This window comes from Aspergillus foveolatus, assembly GCF_047715535.1.
Source record: "Aspergillus foveolatus strain CBS 279.81 unplaced genomic scaffold BDW70scaffold_3, whole genome shotgun sequence".
Lineage (NCBI taxonomy): Eukaryota > Fungi > Ascomycota > Eurotiomycetes > Eurotiales > Aspergillaceae > Aspergillus > Aspergillus foveolatus.
The window spans coordinates 300,870-316,634 of record NW_027396067.1 but is presented as its reverse complement, the minus strand read 5'-3'; the positions used below and the strand labels follow the sequence as shown (position 1 = coordinate 316,634).

Here is a 15,765-nt window from a genome sequence, read left to right as displayed (position 1 = left end):
GGTTGCTGATTTCCGGTGAGGTCATGTGATATCATGTGACTTTAAGCTAAAATCGGTTTAGCGCCTCAATTCCACTTTACGCGGTTGAGGCGCGTCCCTAGCCAGCCGTGAGAGCCATCGCGTATTGCGAGAAATCATACAGTCTATATTGAGCCACTTGGGGCTGTTTGCGCGTTTTTTAATACTTCCAGTCTCTGAAGTTAATACTCTTCTGTATTGCAGTTCTTCTACCTCTTGATTGATGCCAAGAGGGCGTCAATCTCGACCCTCAGTTTTCAGACTGAAGCGCGCAAACACTCCTGCGAACCTGCTGAGTTTAACCGGCGAAGAACGCAATCATGGCGGCAGTAGACTTTTCAAACGTCTATTCCGCTACTTATAGCAGTGTACGCTGAGAATACTGGTTTGCTGCCTTGGCGAACTGCTCTTTCCTGTATTCTCAGTTGGTCTGACTCCATTCTCTAGGTTCCGGTGTATGAGTTCAAGATTGGCACCGACAGTGTTATGCGAAGGCGGTCTGATGATTGGATCAATGCGACACATATACTCAAAGTAGCAGGGTTCGACAAGCCGGCAAGAACTCGTATTCTCGAGCGCGAGGTCCAGAAAGGAGTCCACGAAAAGGTTCAGGGCGGGTATGGCAAATATCAAGGTATAGTAGGCCCTGGGTTCTAGCATGTCGTCAGTTCTCTAACACCCCCTTTTAGGGACATGGATTCCACTTCAGGAAGGTCGCCAGCTTGCAGAGCGAAATAATATACTCGACAAACTCCGGCCAATATTCGACTATGTAGCGGGCGACCGCAGCCCTCCTCCCGCGCCGAAGCATACATCAGCGGCGTCAAAGCCAAGGGCACCGAAAATCAACAAGAGAGTTGTCAAAGAAGATGTTTTCAGTGCTGTAAACCATCACCGAAGCATGGGACCACCAAGTTTTCATCATGAACATTACGATATCAACACCGGATTCGACGAAGACGAGTCGATCGAGCAGGCAACCCTAGAGTCTTCATCCATGGTAGCCGATGAAGACATGATCTCAATGTCCCAAAACGGTCCATACTCGTCAAGAAAACGCAAGCGCGGAATCAACGAAGTAGCCGCCATGTCGCTTAGCGAGCAGGAACATATTCTCTATGGAGATCAACTCCTAGACTATTTCATGACTGTCGGGGATGCACCAGAGGCAACGCGCATTCCACCCCCACAGCCTCCTGCTAACTTCCAGGTGGATCGCCCGATCGACGATTCAGGTAATACGGCCCTGCATTGGGCGTGCGCAATGGGTGACCTGGAAATTGTCAAGGATTTGCTGCGGAGGGGAGCAGATATGAAAGCATTGTCTATCCATGAAGAGACACCACTAGTGCGCGCTGTGCTTTTTACGAACAACTATGAGAAGAGGACGTTCCCAGCACTGTTAGACCTACTTCTAGACACGATCTCTTTCAGGGATTGGTTTGGTGCTACATTGTTCCACCACATCGCGCAAACGACGAAAAGCAAGGGAAAATGGAAAAGCTCTCGATACTACTGTGAAGTGGCGCTAGAGAAACTGCGCACCACTTTCTCCCCAGAAGAAGTCGATTTATTACTCTCATGTCAGGATTCGGTCGGGGATACTGCCGTTTTAGTTGCTGCGCGCAATGGAGTTTTTCGCCTGGTTGACCTGCTTCTCTCTCGCTGCCCAAGGGCCGGTGATCTCGTGAATAAAAGAGGCGAAACCGCCTCTAGCATCATGCAACGCGCCCATCTGGCAGAACGAGATATCCCACCGCCGCCATCGTCTATTACTATGGGGAATGATCACATAGATGGTGAAGTTGGCGCCCCTACCAGCTTAGAACCACAGTCAGTTACTCTACAGCATGAGTCATCTCCCGCCACTGCGCAACTGCTCTCACGGATTGGAGTTATCATGGCGGAAGCGAGCAGAAAGCTTGCCTCAAGCTACGGCGCTGCCAAGCCAAATCAGAAGGACTCAGATGATGTCGCCAACCCAGAAGCATTATACGAGCAGCTAGAGCAAGATCGTCAGAAAATAAGGAGACAATACGACGCCCTAGCCGCAAAAGAGGCCGCGGAAGAATCAAGCGACGCACAGCTCGGCCGATACGAGCAGATGAGAGACAACTATGAGTCCCTACTAGAGCAAATCCAACGAGCTCATCTTAAAGAACGTCTAGCTTCAACTTCCGTTCCAACGCAAACTGCGGCTATAGGCTCATCATCAACCGAACAAGACAGACTGCTCACAACTTTCCATTTAGCCCGCGCGCTGTGCTCTGAGCAAAAGATAAGGCGGGCAGCGGTGAAGGAGCTGGCTCAACAGAGAGCTGATGCTGGAGTCAGCACGAAATTCGATGTACATCGCAAGCTTGTGGCGCTCGCTACGGGCCTAAAGGAGGAAGAGCTGGACCCTATGGCTGCAGAGCTGGCTGAAACCCTCGAGTTTGACCGGATGAATGGAAAGGTCGTCGGGCCTGAATCCCCAGAAGCAGACCATAGAGACTCGGCTTCTTTACCTTTTCCCGGTCCGGTAGTATCGGTGGATGCTTAATCCAGTTCAACTCCATATACGACTTGCCACACGTTATCCGCTCCGTTCCTCAATATTCTTTGACTCCGCGCCATCCAACTGACCTACTTTTCTCCGTATAATTCTCGCCTCCCGACTCATTGACTATTTAGTTTATAAATCTTCTCAGCTTTATGACTTGCATTGTGCATTGAATGGCCGGAGGTGTCTTGACGTCCATTCTGTCTTCCCAGCAGATACCCTTTTACGCTCATCTGCACATTCCCACAGGTTATCTATGTTAGCAGATCTCTCATACTGTTTTGCTCTCTATTTATGAGACGAGGCAGATCCTGCGGTTGTCTGATTTGGAGCCATGCTCTCTGTAGCATATACAGCTGATCCGCGCATGGCAGGCTTAACGAGTGCATGTTGCATTGTATATATGAATAGGAAACCTCATGCGATAATTCCATCAAACTCATGTCATGTGAAGCGACAACGATCATCTCAACTTCCAAACCCAAACGTATAGTTACCACATCAATTCAATTCGAATCAAGCACTTGCGATCGAAACAGCCAGTTAATCATCCTATCCATCACTTAGCAGCTCTAAGGCTAGAACTCGACTCCCCCATCCTACCACTTTCTCTCTCTCCATCACTCTCCCCGTTGGCCTCAATCAACACCCTAACGACTTCCGTCAATGCCCTGACCTCCTCCCTCAACTTCGCAACCTCGGCCGCAGACGGATCAACTCTCACATCTGGGCTACTCTCCTTAACGGCCACCTTCCACTCATCATCAACCTCAAAGCCGACCTGCTCCGCCATTCCCTCCCACTCCTCAACGTGGTCGTCATCTTCCTCGCCGCGTCGCCGATTACGTCTGATTCGGCGCGCTTCGCGGATCTCCAGGATCCCAATAACCAAAAGGAGCGGAGAATATACGATACCCATGACGATATCGTTAAGTTTTGCATAGGTGGGGGCGGAAAGCCACCATTCGAAAGGGAGGATTAAAAAGATTATTTCGATGAGATTAAATGCTGTTTTTTCTTGGTTAGCGCATTGTGCCATTGTTAGGATAAGGATGTATAGGGAAATCCTACGGGGAATGAAGACGTTTTCATCTGGTGCGCGGACGAATTGCATAGTTTTTTGGGCAAATATGGCCATGTATTCGTCAGTGGCATTTCCGGAGATCGCTTCATAGGCGCTGTTGTAGAGGGCAATGAGGATGTTCAGAAGAACTGTAAAGTGGTGCGGTCAATCCCTGTTAGAAGCCAACGGTAAAGGGAGAAGAAATGAGAAACATACTAGTCAGGACAATGAAAGTGTAGAAGTAATAGAGGATAATCCCAAACGGAAAGGCAAAGTCCTCAAACATCCCGAACTCCGGACTCTGCATAATACTGTTTGCCATTGCAATAACGATGCCCTTTGTACCGAGCGGGCCGCTATCGACTTGCGCCATGCCGGTGAACGCTTGAAAGAATCCGACCAGGACAACAAGGAGAAGGGCGAAGAAGATCAGACTCTCCTTCATCATTACCCGGAGGACAACGAACATGGCGCCGAAGAAGCGGAGGGTGTCTAAATAAAGCATCATGCGCATCCAGAACATGGGACCTGCAAAGGCTAAAAAATTATAACTTAGTTTGTTTAGCGTCTGTCTTTGATCATCGCCAGCAGAGGCAGAGTGTGCGAGGGCCGCGACGCGCAGGAAGAACGAGACGGCAAGAATGGCGTAGAGTGTGGAGTTAAAGGCATTCCAGAAGTCGAAGTAGTTTCGTCCAATTTTCCAGAGCTTTGTGGCCTCGTCACATATAAATGCAAGTGTTATGATGTAAAGTACTCCCTCGACGACGTCTAGGTCGCCGGTTGGATTAACGGTGTTTATAACTTCAGTATACAGGCCTAGATAGACGAATGAAAACAGAATCTGGCATGCGCTCTGATAGATGGGCGCGCGCATTCGGTCTGGATGGAAATGTACTGCAAAATCGGTACTGTCTCTGTCTTGATAGGGAACAAAGCTGGTTGGGTTGCCTTCTTGCTGGCACAGCCAGCCATTCCAGAGGTACTTGATGCACTTCTGGTATCCAGAAGAGCCGATTACCCTCAAGGCATGGAGGTCAACTGCTCGCTCAATGACGTTGGCGGGGGCGCTTTCTTCGCCGTCCTGGAAGATAGAGTAGCGCTTGAGGAGGACATGAACGAGAAGATGATTCTGATCTTCCTCGGCTTCGATACTGCTCGTCGTTAGGAAACATGCAGACTAATTGAGGACGAGACTAAGATACCATACATTCGCTTCGCTATGACCTCACAAGCTGTAGCTCGAAGCTCATGGAGTGCGGAATCCCACAGCTCTTGCTGTGCTTGGCGCTTAAACCAACGCAGACACACGAGTAGACAGAACGGCACGCATGCACGAAGATGCTCTCCTCCGGCCTGCATCGCAGTATGGATCACATTCTGAGTTATGACCCGGCTGTTGGCGCTTGTTATCGAGTCTTCTTCCAGCTCACATGGAATGACTTGTTCAAGCTGGTATTTCAGCCGCAGAGCAAGTCTAGTTACTTCCTTTGCAGGGTGATCAGTTGGAATTTCGTCTCCTTCGTGAGTGGGAAGCACTAGATGTTGAGTTAGCTGCAGGTCTTGGGGAGCTGCTATTGCCCGGTGACGTACATCGATGCCGCTGCATGTCCTGGCGAAACCCGGCGGCCTCAGAGGCGAATATGTCCCGCCAACCCATTCTGAGTTTAATCTAGGATGAAAAAACTATACAACGGGTGACTGCTGGATGAAGAGGTAAATGATGGTAGAGAGGATCATAGATCTTTGGGGATCAAAAGCTTATAAGGATCAATAAAGCGGTGCCCCACCTTCAGCCCCAGCCACATTCTACACTGGACGAACTTTCAACATTCAAGCAGCTTGATAGGGTAGATGTCTAAGCCGGTCACCGGCGGTGAATCACAGATGAAGAAGCTTATGTACATCGGAACTAGGGTAACGATCATGGAAGTTTCCAACCTCAGGGAAAGAACTCGACACAGTATCCACAGATCGAGGATACCGCACGTCGCACAGCTAGAACGACCGAATCCCATCCAAGGCGTTTCGTTTCAGACTCTGCTGCTGCTCCAGATCCCTCCTCTCCGCAAGCTAAAACGTCCTTCGTCTCATAATTCGTGACACGTTCGAAACCTTTCTAATGAACTTTTTGTCCGTCTACTTCATCTCGCAGCGTGCCAACCCGACCTCAGAACTGCTTACAGCATGACACGAACGTGGGAAGCGTCTGGCCGACCACCCCATCCTCCTTAGGGAAGACTCAAAGCGGCGCTGAAACAATGACGCACATATTTATTCGGGGACACCCTCGTCGCTCTCAGACTGGCTCTCGTCTCCGCTGACCTCCATGTTCTCACGCTCGCGCTTCTCCATGAGCTCCTGAAGAGCAGCGTCATCGTGCTCCGTAACAGCCTTGGGAGCCATCTTAACAGTGCAACCACCGCCAGACGCTTTGATCGTGGTCTCAATCCGTTCAATGGCTTCTTCAAGCATTTTGATACCGTGTGTCTTGTCCAGACATTGGCTAGTCAAGACATAGAGCGGAGGAGCAACCAGTTTGACCTTTATTTGGTTCTCAGGAGTGTTCTCTGCTTCAGCGGTTCGCAGAGCGTTCTTGACCGCATCGATACCATCATATCCAAAGCAGGTGACTTCAATATCCGCGCGCACTTTCGTCGGGTGGGGCGTAAGTCGCTTGCCAATGTACTGAGTCAGCTCCTTTTTCACGGCTTCATTGGGGAATTCAACATCGGCCCAAACATCGGGGTTCCTAAAAGAAAAATATGAGTTACGCGAAGTTCTGACGTCTAGCTGGAAGAGCCTTACGTGATTGAGATCTTGAAAGCATCGTGCGAGTGGCCGTATTTTCGGTTCAACGGCCAGGCGATCTGCTGGTATAGCGTCTCAAGAGGGGTCTGAGTTGCCTCTGCAACATGTCGCAGAATCGAGTGGACAGCCTTGCTCTTGTTGTACCTCTCTTCGCACTTGATAACATCTTCTGGAGAAACTCGTCGCTTCGACAGATCAATGTAACCTAACGTCGAAGACACAAAGGGTTAGATATTCTCTCGCTAGCCGCCCAAGTTGCACTCACCCTTCTCCTTGTCCACACGGAGCACAATAACGACCTCGTTGCGGCCAATACGGATGAGCTTCTGGATACTACGAATACGTCTCCGCGAAAGCTCAGAGAGCAGAATCATGCCATCAATGTTGTCGTATTCGAGAAGCTTCACGTAGGCACCCATTTCGGCAATCTAGACATGACGGAGTCGGTAAATTATTTTGCTGTTCCAAATGGCTATATTTGCAATCCGACATACCTGCTTAACGTTGACCATAACATAGCTGTCAACCTCCGGGTACTTCTCCTCGTAAAACCGACAATTTGTGAGCGACATTTTGGCGGGGTTGCGCCTTTTTGCGGGCGAAGTTGCGAATTCGGCTGGTGTCAAAAAAAGATCTGGAAAAAGCAGTGACGCTCTGAGGCTAAATAGTGCTTTTTGGAGGATTCACCGAGGGGGAATTCGCGAAGGAAACGGAAAATCGACGGGGATGATTGTCCTAGAGATCGCAGCACAATTCCTTCAAATCGCTTTGTGGCGGCTCAAACCCACTTTGAGTTGGATCACGTGAATATGTGACTCACCGCCTGCGCAATTTTGATATCGCGGCTCGAATCCGAAGCATATGGCATCATAGACCTTAGATCATCACAAGTCAAAACATACTTCTCCGTGACGTTTGCTGGCCTGGGTCTTTTCATTGTAGGAGTTTGAGTACTTCCGTTTCGCCGTCTACCCAACCAAAAGCCATGCATTGTATGCTCCCGGCTTTATTTTTACCCTCGACTCCAACTGACACTAGCGGTGTACCCACAGCACGGTATCAGCGACGCCGATTTATCTTTATTTCCTAGTCTTGGGTTTCATTTGCTTCTGGAGGCATTCTCCTTTGATATATTGTTATCGTTCCCTAGACATCCTCCTCTGACTGCAGCGTCTGCATGGCTTGTCATCGCCGCTCGTTACGAAGATGACCGAGTCGGATCACAGCCGCTCTTTGCGGGATAGGATCATTGAACTCTTTCGTCCGCCGGCGTTCGCTACCTTCTTACCTCGCATGACGGTGCGCAACAATACAATGGGCGATTTTGACGAGTCGGCCGGAAGCAATTCACCACAGGTCGACTCCCGAACTCCACTGCTAGGATCGTACCACCGTCGAGAACCTACATGTGGTATGGGGGACTTTTGCCATCATGGCACGTTCACTCCGAGGGTGGAGTCTAATGACTGGCGTACAAATGCTATGACAGAATTTGGAGGCGAACGATATCCCACAGGAAGTACTAGCCGGCGCTCTACCAGTGCTGCACCAAGCGCTCAGGGCTTAGAGAATTTTCCAGCCGGAGCTTCGACACCGCTTACTATAAAGTATAGTAAATCACAGTCGGTCAATGCACCCGTCTATCAGAATTCCGTACTAAAGATTTCTAGGTATATGTCGTATTATATTCCATTCTTTACCTGGATCTCTCAGTATCGACTATCGTACCTTCGGGGCGATATCAGTGCTGCCCTGACAGTCGCTTCAATTTACATTCCGATGGGTCTTTCATTGTCAAATATCGCTCACGCACCTCCAATCAATGGCCTCTATTCATTCGTACTTCAGCCGTTCATATACGCAATACTAGGGAGCTCCCCCTTGCTGGTCGTTGGTCCAGAAGCAGCTGGGTCTTTGCTGACTGGAGCCATCGTCAAAGCAAGCGTCAATCAGGGATCGTCAGGAGAGGATGACGAGGCTGCAAATGCCATGGTTGTTGGGGTAGCTACTGCGCTGGCAGGGCTTATGGTCTTGGTCGCTGGAATATTCCGACTGGGCTTCCTAGACAACGTTCTCAGCCGGCCGTTTCTGCGAGGCTTTATCACGGCCATCGGCTTCGTTATTTTCGTGGATCAGTTCATACCTGAGCTTGGTTTGGCGGCTGAAGCCAAGGATGCTGGTGTTACGCATGGCAGCACCGTGGACAAGCTGTTATTCATAATCAAAAATATTACTCACTCGCATAGCTTGACGGCGGCCGTCGCATTTACGAGTTTCGCCATAATCATGGTATTTCGGTATGTTTGCCCGTCCAGAGAAAGCACAATTCTGATTCATCTTCGTAGTACCCTCAAGAAGCTTCTTCAGCCGCGGTATCCGCAGGTTATTTATTTTCCAGATCGAATACTTGTTGTTGTTATCTCAGCAGTCCTTACCCAGCAGCTCAGATGGCATGAGCAAGGGCTTGAAATTCTAGGCCCAACTAAAAATTCAGGCAATGGCGTCTTCAATTTCGAGTGGCCCTTTCAGCCAAAATACGCAGAGCATCTTCGCACCGCATTGAGTACCTCCTTCATTATTGCAATTCTCGGTTTTTTTGAGTCATCTGTCGCTGCCAAGGGACTTACTGGCGTTGCAAGCGTAGGTGTGCAAGGAATGCAAGTCAGCCCCAACAGGGAGATGGTGGCGCTAGGATTCGCCAACGTTGTTGGCGGATGCTTTATGTCTCTTCCTGCATTTGGCGGATATGCAAGAAGTAAAATCAACGCATCGACTGGCGCGCGATCGCCAATGAGCAATATCTGCCTCAGCGTGATTGCAGTGATATGCATCATGGTCCTTCTGCCGTATCTTTATTATCTTCCGGTAAGCTAAAGCACAATTGCAATCTTTCCTTCCTTACAATTCACAGAAAGCTGTGCTGTCCTCCATGATCTCCGTCGTCGCCTACTCTTTGATTGAAGAGTGTCCTCACGACCTAGCCTTCTTCATCCGCCTCCGCGGCTGGTCCGAGCTAGCCCTCATGCTCTTAATATTCCTCTCAACAATCTTCTACTCTCTCGAACTCGGCATTGCCCTCGGAATGGGTCTGTCAGTACTAATCCTCATCCGCCACTCCACGAAACCTCGCATCCAGATTCTCGGTAAAGTAGCCGGCAGCGACCGCTTCGACAACGCCGAATTACACCCAGAAAATGTCGAGTCGGTCAAAGGTGCGCTCGTTGTCAAAATTCCTGAACCCCTAACCTTCGCAAATACGGGGGACCTCAAGAATCGTCTCCGCCGATTAGAGATGTACGGTACGAACCGTGCGCACCCCTCTATGCCGAGGATAAGGCCTCCAGAGCATAACCGGAATGTCATTTTTGATGTCCATGGCGTGACAAGTATTGATGGTTCGGGGGCGCAGGTGTTGTATGAGATTGTGGATGGGTATGCGCAGGCCGGCACGAGAGTGTTCTTCTGCCGGGTTCCGAACCGAAGTGTGTATCGTATGTTCCAGCGGAGTGGGATTGTGGAGCGATGCGGGGGGATGTCGCATTTCGTTGGGCATGTTGACGAGGCGCTTAAACTTACAGATTCGGAGACGAGGCCATTAAGTGCGTCTAGTGCGTGAGGTGCGGCTTTGGTCAGTCTGAACTATGGAAGTTGGCCGGAGCTCCAATGCTGTACGCGATTGCCAATTCAATGGAGTCCATGGTCAACGGCAGGTATACTGCCAGAGCTCTCTTATGTGAGCAACGAAAGCGTATTTCGAGATACCTGATTTGTGATCCACCATATAGATGTACAATTGGCGCTCACCATAAGCTATGAAAGAGAAAAAGTTAATGTCATCTCCATTTCATACGAGTGAAAGCCAAGCGGTATCATATATGAAAACCCAAAAAAAGAAAGAAAAATCCACCTTAATCTTGTTCTTCAGCATGACTATCAAATCCACCCCCCATGCCATTTCCCGCTCTCTTCAGAACAGCCCTGAGCAGTGCCTCCCCACTCCTCAACTCGCCTCTTTTCCGCTCATCACCCTCCCCTCCTCCAGCTCTGTCTTCCGCCTTCGCAACAATCTTCAGTCGCCCCTCAGAGGTAACCACAAAACCAGCACACGCAATCCTCGTGAGCCGCACATGGCCCCCTGTCAGCAAAGACCCAGCAGTAGTAACGGCTTCACCTTCCAGTAACGGCAATCTCAAATCCAGAGCAAGATGTTTCGATAAGTACGCAGACAGTCCAGACAGCACGGAATTCCCGGCCTTACCAGCGTAAGTAGACCCTGGGACTCGTATAAAACCCCCAGACGTCTCGCTCGGGATACAAACAATCAGCGCCTTCAGCGAAGGTGCTATCGGCGGGGCAAAGGAGAGCGTTATGTGTAATTCGCGCATAATCTCTTCCACATCCGCGTTGACTGCCCCAGCTGGGGTCAATCCACTAAGATAACTTTCCAGAATTCCACAAAGCCCCTGGCTTGAGATCCGTAATGCAGAGACATATGTGTCGAAGTTCGAGCCAAGGAAGGAAAAGAAGCTCTCCCTGAGGGGTTTCGGGAGGCGTGTAAGGAGAAGGGGGAGGTGTGTTGATGCGGATACTGTCGTTATTGAAGACTTCAGTGACGGACGGCCTCTTTTGCGCTTTCTCTGCTTCTGCAATTGTTCTTGATTTTGGCTCTGGTTCCTAGAGACAGAGCCAGCGCTAAGAAGGGCGGCTTTGTATGTGGCGTTTTCGTAGGTGAGGGTTATTAGGAGGCCTGCGGGTTCTTCCTCGTTCTGCTCAAATGCACCTTCTCCCCCATACTGGGAAATCATGTTCGCGTCCAGGAAGGAAAGGGATGATATAGCTTCCCAAGTACAAGATTGAAGTGCGCCGAGAGTTGCGGATGTTGCTGGGTCATGTTGCAAAGTTGGCGCGCCGGCCACAGCCAGGGAGTTAGTCAGGTAGCCTCTCAGGCGCGCGGCGTAAGTGTCTAGGGCGGTTCTGTTGGTGAGGAGGGAATATGACTCGGCATTTTTGTTGATTTCGTAGTGGAGTGGGGAGAGACGGTGGGATGTCCATGATGTGTTGAGGAGGTGGTGTGGGCTTGCCATATTGGTCGAGTTGATTATTATGTATGTAGTGGTGGTAGTGAGCCCGTTTCGTCCTAGATAGAAAACAGGGACTTTCGAGTTAAATTCACATGTCGGAACTGTACTTCGCCACTCTACACCTACTCTCAACACCCAGTCAATTCCCGGATTAGGACGACACTTGATTGTATGGTTGACCTAGATGTTTGATGCCGAGACGCGCCGAGGCAAACAATACAAACAAAAACGCGCTAAGAACCCACTGCAAAGTATATATGCTCGACTACCAGTCAGACAGGATGCACGCAAGTAGTGTATGAAAAGGAACTCTTAAAAGAATCGCTGGCTCATAATGCATAAACAACCTGCCCATGTACCGGTTTAAACCAAAACGCCACAACCAAGCAAATAATGTAAAGTTAGTCAATGTAACCTTGACGGAGTATACCATCCATCACCTGCACCCGGCTTGCAGTCAGGGCAGCCGAATAAGAAAGGCACGCCATCATAAAGCATAACTTTCTCTTTCCTATGGTTGCCAGCCCTTCTCTTCGCGATCTCAGCAGTGGCAGCATCGAACCATACATCCTGGACCGAGCGATGGAGATGCACATTCGGCGCGCTCTCAAAAACCCGGGAGTTCATCTCATCGTTTTCAGTCAGTGAGATGTCCCTGTGAAAATTGTACATGAAATCCTTCCGCTGCATCCGCTGGTTCCCGCCGTCCCCGATTTCTGCTGAGAAATATTCCACCAGCCGTTGGAAGGGTGACACTGTCAGCAGCGAGCCTATCCAGCTGTCGTCTGAGACGTCTTGCTCGTCTGGTGGGACGGTATCACGTAGCCAAGAGACCAGCAGGCGCAGACAGTGGTGGGTTGATATGAGCGTAGTTGTATCAGTAAACGGCGGAGATTGCATGATTTTCCTCTGCAATTCCTGATACATTCTCTTACGGATATCCGGCGGTATTCGCACGGGGAGCCGGCCAGCCTCAAAATCGCGCAAAAGGACATTGGTCTGCTCGCGTCGAGCGTCGGCATAGGACTCGAGAAAGTACAAGGTATAATACCTAGCAGATCAACCAGCGTTAGCATTCCACCAATAAAGCTCCGAAAACAAATTTGACTCACATAAGCGGCGAAAGATAAGACCACACCTTCCCCATTGCCCTTCTCATGAACACCGCCCGTTCCGCCTTGGACGCAAAGGTAGTCTTCATGAACATCCCCTCACAAGCCACAAACTTATTGACAATCCGGTCCGCAAGATAATAGCATAATCTCGAGCAAAGCTTCTGCCTCCGGCGCAGACTATGTAGATACCGAAACGTATACAAAAAGCCCCCTTTTGCGCTTATGGTCGGCGGGAACAAATCCGAAAGGAGGACGACATCATCCTCCGGTTTCCACGTATACGTCCGCTGCGTGTCGATCGGCGACGGAAGCGTTCCGTGCCGCCGCTGGCGCAGGTATCGGCGGGCGATCGGATGCTCGTGCTTACTGAGGACCTCATTGAAAGCTTTGCAGACTAGTTTGAGGGTCAGGAAATCTGTGACCCCGCAATTGGCAAAAATAGTGATTTGGAGCTCGACGGGGAGGAGGTCCCATGGTGAGGAGGTGGAGGTGGATATAGGTATTGAGTTGTTGGATTTCGCGACACTAAGTAGAGGGCGTCAGCGGCAGCTCAGATTTTTTGAAGAGAGGGAAGCATACGCAGACAGCGAGGAAGAAGACGGAAACACCCTATGCCTAAAGGTGGAGGCACGGTTCCCATGGTTATTGTCGGCATTATTGACATTATGATCTGCCTGCTTCCTTAGGCTGGAAGCGCGGGCTCTTTTCACATGGGATGAGAGAGCGTGCAGAAATGAACTCATCATCGACTTGTGCAGGCAGGCATAGGGACTCCGTAGACAGCCCCAGCTGCTAGCGAGCGAGCATTGAGATGGAGATGAAGGATTTATACGTCAAAGTTCCAAATCTAAGGCTGGGCCTTGCCGACGCCTCATAATCCTGTTTTCGTCATGCTGGCCCCCCTTCATCTGCCGACCGCCTGCTGACGGCTAGCTTTTTCGATTGTCAATTTGTCCAAAGATTAGGATTTATGAGTTGTTGACTTATATGCTGCTTTTACATAGGCAGTACATATCAACAGGCCGGCTGGCCCAATTGGCAAGGCGTCTGACTACGAATCAGGAGATTGCAGGTTCGAGCCCTGCGTCGGTCAATCTTTTTTGTTCCTCACACAAAATCTCTAGGTATCAGTCTGTACATATTTGACTGCTAGTTCTTTTCTCTTTCTGGTCCAACTTAAGCCATGGTCACATACCTCAACCTTAGATATATCCTGCCGGAATCTGCGGCTATCAATCAAACACCATGCAAGCAACAACCATGGCAGTTGTCATCCCCCCTGTGGCAGTATACGTATCTCGCTCTCTATTTCTATCCCACCGACCCCTCGGCTCCAGCTCACAGCTTCTGTCCCACAACCTCTCTAAACCAATTGCGCGTTGCAGCTCCGTCGCGATGTATTCCTGCAGCTCGGGTACGGGCTGTAAACAGTACATTGCTTCTTGAAGGCGCTGGACGGTATCGATTGTGGATGCCAGCATGGAGTATTTGGAGAAGTTGATCAGTCGTTTATCTGGCGTTAGTTCCGGGTTTCCATCTTCGATGAAGATTAGGTCTTTTAGGAAGAGGCCTGCGGGACGAGTTCACGATCAGTACCTACTACTTGGGCGGTTTGTACAGTGGCAAGACCCGGAACTAGTGAATAATACTAACCAAGAAATGGGATGCATGGCGGTATTGCGCGACGCAAGATATTCCGATAAGTCTGATGGTTCTGTTCGCTCGACATGATAGCCTGTAATGGTTCCAGAGTGTCGCAATCACGCTGTGTGACCATTGCCCAAGTTCGACCAAGCCGGTACACAGGTGCACTCTGCAGGCCTGACAAGATAGAGACCACAGCTGAGTAGTTCTGAAGGTCATGACATTCCTGTTAGGTACCGTGTCAGTCTTAGATCCAACTTCTATAGGAACGATCATACATTGGCCACATTGATGAAGTGCCCTATAACCTGCGTCCGCGATTTCAAGTCGGATTCTGCAAGTACCAGGGCTCCGACCCAACCAGAGAGCTGGTTGAAGAATTGAATCAGGGCTCTGACATTGGGAGCCACGTATTGGCTCTCCCTCCTTTGCCAGTTTTTATGCATGAGTTCATTAGGCTGTACTTTACCAAAGATGCATGATTCCATTAGGGTTAGTTGGCGCGCGATCTCTCTGGCATCAATTTTGAGGAATTGGAGCTTATTCGGTTTCAGCTTCCGTGGCAGGATTGGCTTGGGGGCGGTTGAGCTTGAGCTGGAGGTTGCGATGGATGATGGCTGGGAACGCGGCCTCCTCATGGCCTCTGGCTCGAGGCCCACAAGTCGGCAATGGATGGTTTCAAGAAGCTTCTGCTGCTGTGCACTTGACTCGAAGGCCGTAACGAATGCCTGGAGCTTTAAGAGATTCCCATGCGTTTCAGGGCCTTTCGGCTCATTCCATGTCCAGAAATCTTCGAGCCATTGACTTAGGGTATCTAACACCCGTGCCTGAATCAAGGGCTTTGCCTGACTTGACCATTCTGCTGCTTCCGTTGGATTTAAATGGACAGGTGATGCGCAATCGTACCTCCTAAGGAGTAGCTGGACAAGTTCCGTCCCTGAAGTGAAGTATGTATATGTCGTGAGAAATATTCGGTTGAAAGACGCATCTAGCTTGTTCGGATGAGTAAGATGTTCCACCAGTGCTGCAAGAGATCCAGCTCTAACACTCTCGTTATCGTCGTAGATGAGTCCAGCGGGGTACTCAACGTGGTTCGACTCAGCGATCTTGTCTTGTTCGGGGTCGCCCATGGTGGTGTGGCACCTCTGCGGTTGGGGCCATCAAGCTAGGTATTGGAGGCTTTGCGGGAGGATCAAGAGGGGTGAACGAGAGCCGTGAGATATAGGTAGCTACATATGCAGGGTTCCGCGGGGCCGACGTAAGCGCGAGCAAGGACGATGAAGGAAGAGGATGATGCAGCGTTCATGGATGTTAGTAGGTACCCAGGCAGTGGGGCACGGTTCAGGTCAAGAACCCACTAGAGCTCGCATGGCATGTCTGTTTAGGGCGGTTTTTATTCCATTTAAGGACCAAGCTTTGTCCGATTTCGGATCTTTCGTATTCAAACTATGGGCGGGGCAGTAATACTGTTGGTTCTTTCTCGTGTACCGTTCA

At 50.1% G+C, this 15,765-nt stretch overlaps 7 protein-coding genes and 1 non-coding gene across 8 annotated transcripts; 3 read left to right on the top strand and 5 right to left on the bottom strand.

The window, feature by feature from the left end:
- Positions 1-142: 142 nt before the first annotated feature.
- BDW70DRAFT_168716 (putative APSES transcription factor) lies at positions 143-2,839 on the top strand. The gene is made up of 3 exons (XM_073742535.1): positions 143-386; positions 466-652; positions 708-2,839. The coding sequence occupies exons 1-3, from the start codon at positions 339-341 to the stop codon at positions 2,558-2,560; spliced, it is 2,088 nt and encodes a 695-aa protein (XP_073600178.1). The 5' UTR covers positions 143-338; the 3' UTR covers positions 2,561-2,839.
- On the bottom strand, positions 2,840-5,387 carry yvc1 (putative potassium ion channel Yvc1). The gene is made up of 5 exons (XM_073744425.1): positions 5,214-5,387; positions 4,831-5,158; positions 3,840-4,774; positions 3,632-3,772; positions 2,840-3,568 (listed from the first exon to the last, which is right to left on the bottom strand). Exons 1-5 carry the CDS (start codon positions 5,278-5,280, stop codon positions 3,120-3,122), a joined length of 1,920 nt encoding a protein of 639 aa, XP_073600177.1. The 5' UTR covers positions 5,281-5,387; the 3' UTR covers positions 2,840-3,119.
- On the bottom strand, positions 5,317-7,339 carry BDW70DRAFT_127482 (translation initiation factor eIF2 subunit alpha). The gene is made up of 4 exons (XM_073735283.1): positions 6,926-7,339; positions 6,697-6,859; positions 6,429-6,636; positions 5,317-6,372 (listed from the first exon to the last, which is right to left on the bottom strand). Exons 1-4 carry the CDS (start codon positions 7,001-7,003, stop codon positions 5,895-5,897), a joined length of 927 nt encoding a protein of 308 aa, XP_073600176.1. The 5' UTR covers positions 7,004-7,339; the 3' UTR covers positions 5,317-5,894.
- Positions 7,340-7,637: 298 nt separating this feature from the next.
- Positions 7,638-10,047, top strand: BDW70DRAFT_147063 (SulP family inorganic anion transporter; the record flags this gene model as incomplete). The annotated part of the gene is made up of 4 exons (XM_073738663.1): positions 7,638-8,053; positions 8,102-8,728; positions 8,777-9,296; positions 9,343-10,047. 4 exons carry the CDS (start codon positions 7,638-7,640, stop codon positions 10,045-10,047), a joined length of 2,268 nt encoding a protein of 755 aa, XP_073600175.1.
- Positions 10,048-10,066: 19 nt separating this feature from the next.
- On the bottom strand, positions 10,067-11,716 carry BDW70DRAFT_62703 (uncharacterized protein). Its single transcript, XM_073744424.1, has one exon. The coding sequence runs from the start codon at positions 11,513-11,515 to the stop codon at positions 10,340-10,342; it is 1,176 nt and encodes a 391-aa protein (XP_073600174.1). The 5' UTR covers positions 11,516-11,716; the 3' UTR covers positions 10,067-10,339.
- Positions 11,647-13,550, bottom strand: BDW70DRAFT_62739 (F-box protein). The gene is made up of 3 exons (XM_073744426.1): positions 13,207-13,550; positions 12,625-13,152; positions 11,647-12,563 (listed from the first exon to the last, which is right to left on the bottom strand). The coding sequence occupies exons 1-3, from the start codon at positions 13,371-13,373 to the stop codon at positions 11,918-11,920; spliced, it is 1,341 nt and encodes a 446-aa protein (XP_073600173.1). The 5' UTR covers positions 13,374-13,550; the 3' UTR covers positions 11,647-11,917.
- A 97-nt stretch (positions 13,551-13,647) lies between these two features.
- BDW70DRAFT_t42 lies at positions 13,648-13,720 on the top strand. The gene has a single exon. It is a non-coding gene; the product is annotated as a tRNA-Arg (tRNA).
- A 69-nt stretch (positions 13,721-13,789) lies between these two features.
- On the bottom strand, positions 13,790-15,530 carry BDW70DRAFT_127474 (Ras-GEF domain-containing protein). The gene is made up of 3 exons (XM_073735282.1): positions 14,550-15,530; positions 14,281-14,497; positions 13,790-14,197 (listed from the first exon to the last, which is right to left on the bottom strand). Exons 1-3 carry the CDS (start codon positions 15,399-15,401, stop codon positions 13,860-13,862), a joined length of 1,407 nt encoding a protein of 468 aa, XP_073600172.1. The 5' UTR covers positions 15,402-15,530; the 3' UTR covers positions 13,790-13,859.
- Positions 15,531-15,765: the final 235 nt, after the last annotated feature.

Coding starts and splice junctions, on each gene's coding strand:
- yvc1 (XM_073744425.1), bottom strand. CDS start 5,280: ATGGGTTGGCGGGACATATTCGCCTCTGAGGCCGCCGGGTTTCGCCAG. Junction 4,775..4,830: donor GAGGTCATAGCGAAGCGAAT/GTATGGTATCTT, acceptor AACGACGAGCAG/TATCGAAGCCGAGGAAGATC. Junction 3,773..3,839: donor CACTTTCATTGTCCTGACTA/GTATGTTTCTCA, acceptor ACCACTTTACAG/TTCTTCTGAACATCCTCATT.
- BDW70DRAFT_127482 (XM_073735283.1), bottom strand. CDS start 7,003: ATGTCGCTCACAAATTGTCGGTTTTACGAGGAGAAGTACCCGGAGGTT. Junction 6,860..6,925: donor TTATGGTCAACGTTAAGCAG/GTATGTCGGATT, acceptor CGTCATGTCTAG/ATTGCCGAAATGGGTGCCTA. Junction 6,637..6,696: donor CCGTGTGGACAAGGAGAAGG/GTGAGTGCAACT, acceptor CTTCGACGTTAG/GTTACATTGATCTGTCGAAG.
- BDW70DRAFT_127474 (XM_073735282.1), bottom strand. CDS start 15,401: ATGGGCGACCCCGAACAAGACAAGATCGCTGAGTCGAACCACGTTGAG. Junction 14,498..14,549: donor ACTTCATCAATGTGGCCAAT/GTATGATCGTTC, acceptor GGTACCTAACAG/GAATGTCATGACCTTCAGAA. Junction 14,198..14,280: donor GCCATGCATCCCATTTCTTG/GTTAGTATTATT, acceptor CTCGTCCCGCAG/GCCTCTTCCTAAAAGACCTA.
- BDW70DRAFT_62739 (XM_073744426.1), bottom strand. CDS start 13,373: ATGATGAGTTCATTTCTGCACGCTCTCTCATCCCATGTGAAAAGAGCC. Junction 13,153..13,206: donor TCTTCTTCCTCGCTGTCTGC/GTATGCTTCCCT, acceptor CCCTCTACTTAG/TGTCGCGAAATCCAACAACT. Junction 12,564..12,624: donor TCTTATCTTTCGCCGCTTAT/GTGAGTCAAATT, acceptor TTGATCTGCTAG/GTATTATACCTTGTACTTTC.
- BDW70DRAFT_168716 (XM_073742535.1), top strand. CDS start 339: ATGGCGGCAGTAGACTTTTCAAACGTCTATTCCGCTACTTATAGCAGT. Junction 387..465: donor ATTCCGCTACTTATAGCAGT/GTACGCTGAGAA, acceptor TCCATTCTCTAG/GTTCCGGTGTATGAGTTCAA. Junction 653..707: donor CGGGTATGGCAAATATCAAG/GTATAGTAGGCC, acceptor ACCCCCTTTTAG/GGACATGGATTCCACTTCAG.
- BDW70DRAFT_62703 (XM_073744424.1), bottom strand. CDS start 11,515: ATGGCAAGCCCACACCACCTCCTCAACACATCATGGACATCCCACCGT.